Raw genomic sequence first — 1948 nt, 5'->3', positions numbered from 1 at the left:
AGTTTTTTATGTGTCCCTTGTTTCTTTGTTGGCTCAAGGTACATTTGGCAGCTTGGTTGGTGGCAAATCAAATGAAATTTAAGCAATTTTGCCAAAATTTTGGCAAGTATACTGGCTACAATCCAAACAATTCTGTCTTGCCAAAAATTTGGCATGCCGAACACACCCTTAAAGACTTTACATCATTTTCCAGTCGATATTAATTACTTGGATAAAACTTTAAACCGGTAACGTGGAATATTTACAAGGTGTAGTGATCTTCAACCTAAATTTATTACACGGAAGATTGAAGAGCGCAGCTATAGCATTAATCTTGAAATTAGGAAGGTATCCAGCAGATCAAGAATTCTGCTGCTCAAAATATGTCAAGCGTGTAATTTTATTTTCAAGCATGAAAACTACTATTACAAATCAAGGTCGATTACACGGTGGAACTACAATATTGCGTATGCGACGTTATGATGAGTAGATAGAAAACGCCCTTTATCCAAAAAAAAAAAGGCTCGACTAATTAACATGAGTACTCAATGACAGATCGGATGAATCACTAACTATTTGTGATGGATCGGTACGTCTTGCCAGCCTGCCAGCCGGAGGGGATGACGTTGGTGGCGACGAGCTTCCTACCAGAGCTGGAGGTCAGGCGGATCGACATAGGCGCCTGTAGGGTGGACCCGGCTTGGTACTTCCACACGGCGCCCCATGACTGCTGCATCGACACCCACCTGCCGCCGCGCTGCTGGAGCTCGACCGCCTGCAGGTCGCCGTCGCCGGACTCATACTCGATGAGCACCGCCAGGTAGTTCGGGTTTGAGCCAGCGTCGACCCTGAAGGCCACCCCTCGCCAGTTGCATGGAACCCTGCGAGCGAAGAAATCATTCAAAGAGATGCATGAATCGCTCGAACCACGAAGCACTGGGCTCGAGCTTACCGGTTGTACTGGACTTTGATGTTGCCGACGTTGCGGAGGTTGTCGGCCTGACCGGGCTTGGCCAAGGCGCCGAACGCCTTCCCGCTGAGGTCGAAGTGGGTGGCCTCGGCCAGGCACGGCCCGCCGGGGCACTGGTCGGTGACAACCACGGTCACTGGGCGGCCGGAGCAAGCAGCATTGGAGCTGCATTTTACCTCGTAGCAAGCGCCGCATCCCTTGCCGTTCTTGTAGAGGGAGGGGCCGCCGGCCGTGATCATGGCGGAGAACGGCGGGCTCTCCACGTCGCGCTGGTACCCGCATGCTCCTCCTGCAACATGCACATGCACATGCACATGCTTGCGTTACTACGTATACATTACACAGTACACACAAACAACTAGTACTACTGTAGACGCGTTCTATCCTGCATGCATTGCACTCTCATGTGCATGCGTCGTACATGCATACAATATAGGAGTATGCTGTACGTACCGTCGCTGCCGCCGCCGATACGGGGGCCGTACCACGTTGCACCGGCATCGGACCAGCCGGAGACACCGTGGGAGAGGAGGAGGAGCCAGCAGCTGGCTTGAGCCGCGAAAACAGCGAAGGAAGAAGAGGCCATGTCGCGCAGTGAAGGACGAACAGGTGGATTGGAGAGAGATCAGGTGATGTGCGTGCTAGCAAGCGTACTCCCGGCGTGTATTATATAGGCAGCGCCGAGATCCCACGCTCATTATATTCCTTTCAATATGCTATAATGAGCATTCCCCCTCAAAGATGATTCCATTCCTCAAGACTGATTCGCAGGGATTAAACTCCTTAATTCAGCGGAACCCCTACCCTGATTCTAGGTAGTACGATCTGAGTTATTTGCTCCAATGCATAAATTGTTTGATGAGACAACATGTAGATGTTTGGGTGCGTGCGCTGAGGCGCTGATCTAGTCTACCCTTCCTCTTCCCCCTCCCTCTCTTTCATGTAGAAAACTGCTGTAAAACATGGCGTCCCCCCTCGTCTCGGGGTCCTTGGCAATAA

The 1948-nt window shown here is 51.2% G+C and overlaps 1 protein-coding gene across 1 annotated transcript; it reads right to left on the bottom strand.

Moving 5' to 3' along the window:
- Window positions 1-547: 547 nt before the first annotated feature.
- Window positions 548-1535, bottom strand: LOC119358442 (putative expansin-B14). The gene is made up of 3 exons (XM_037624983.1): window positions 1403-1535; window positions 932-1238; window positions 548-860 (listed from the first exon to the last, which is right to left on the bottom strand). The coding sequence occupies exons 1-3, from the start codon at window positions 1533-1535 to the stop codon at window positions 548-550; spliced, it is 753 nt and encodes a 250-aa protein (XP_037480880.1).
- Between the last annotated feature and the right edge of the window lie 413 nt (window positions 1536-1948).

Source organism: Triticum dicoccoides, chromosome 2A (assembly GCF_002162155.2).
Source record: "Triticum dicoccoides isolate Atlit2015 ecotype Zavitan chromosome 2A, WEW_v2.0, whole genome shotgun sequence".
Classification (NCBI taxonomy): Eukaryota; Viridiplantae; Streptophyta; class Magnoliopsida; order Poales; family Poaceae; genus Triticum; species Triticum dicoccoides.
Note: the sequence above shows the minus strand (reverse complement) of the source record. Positions and strands in the feature narration are given on the sequence as shown.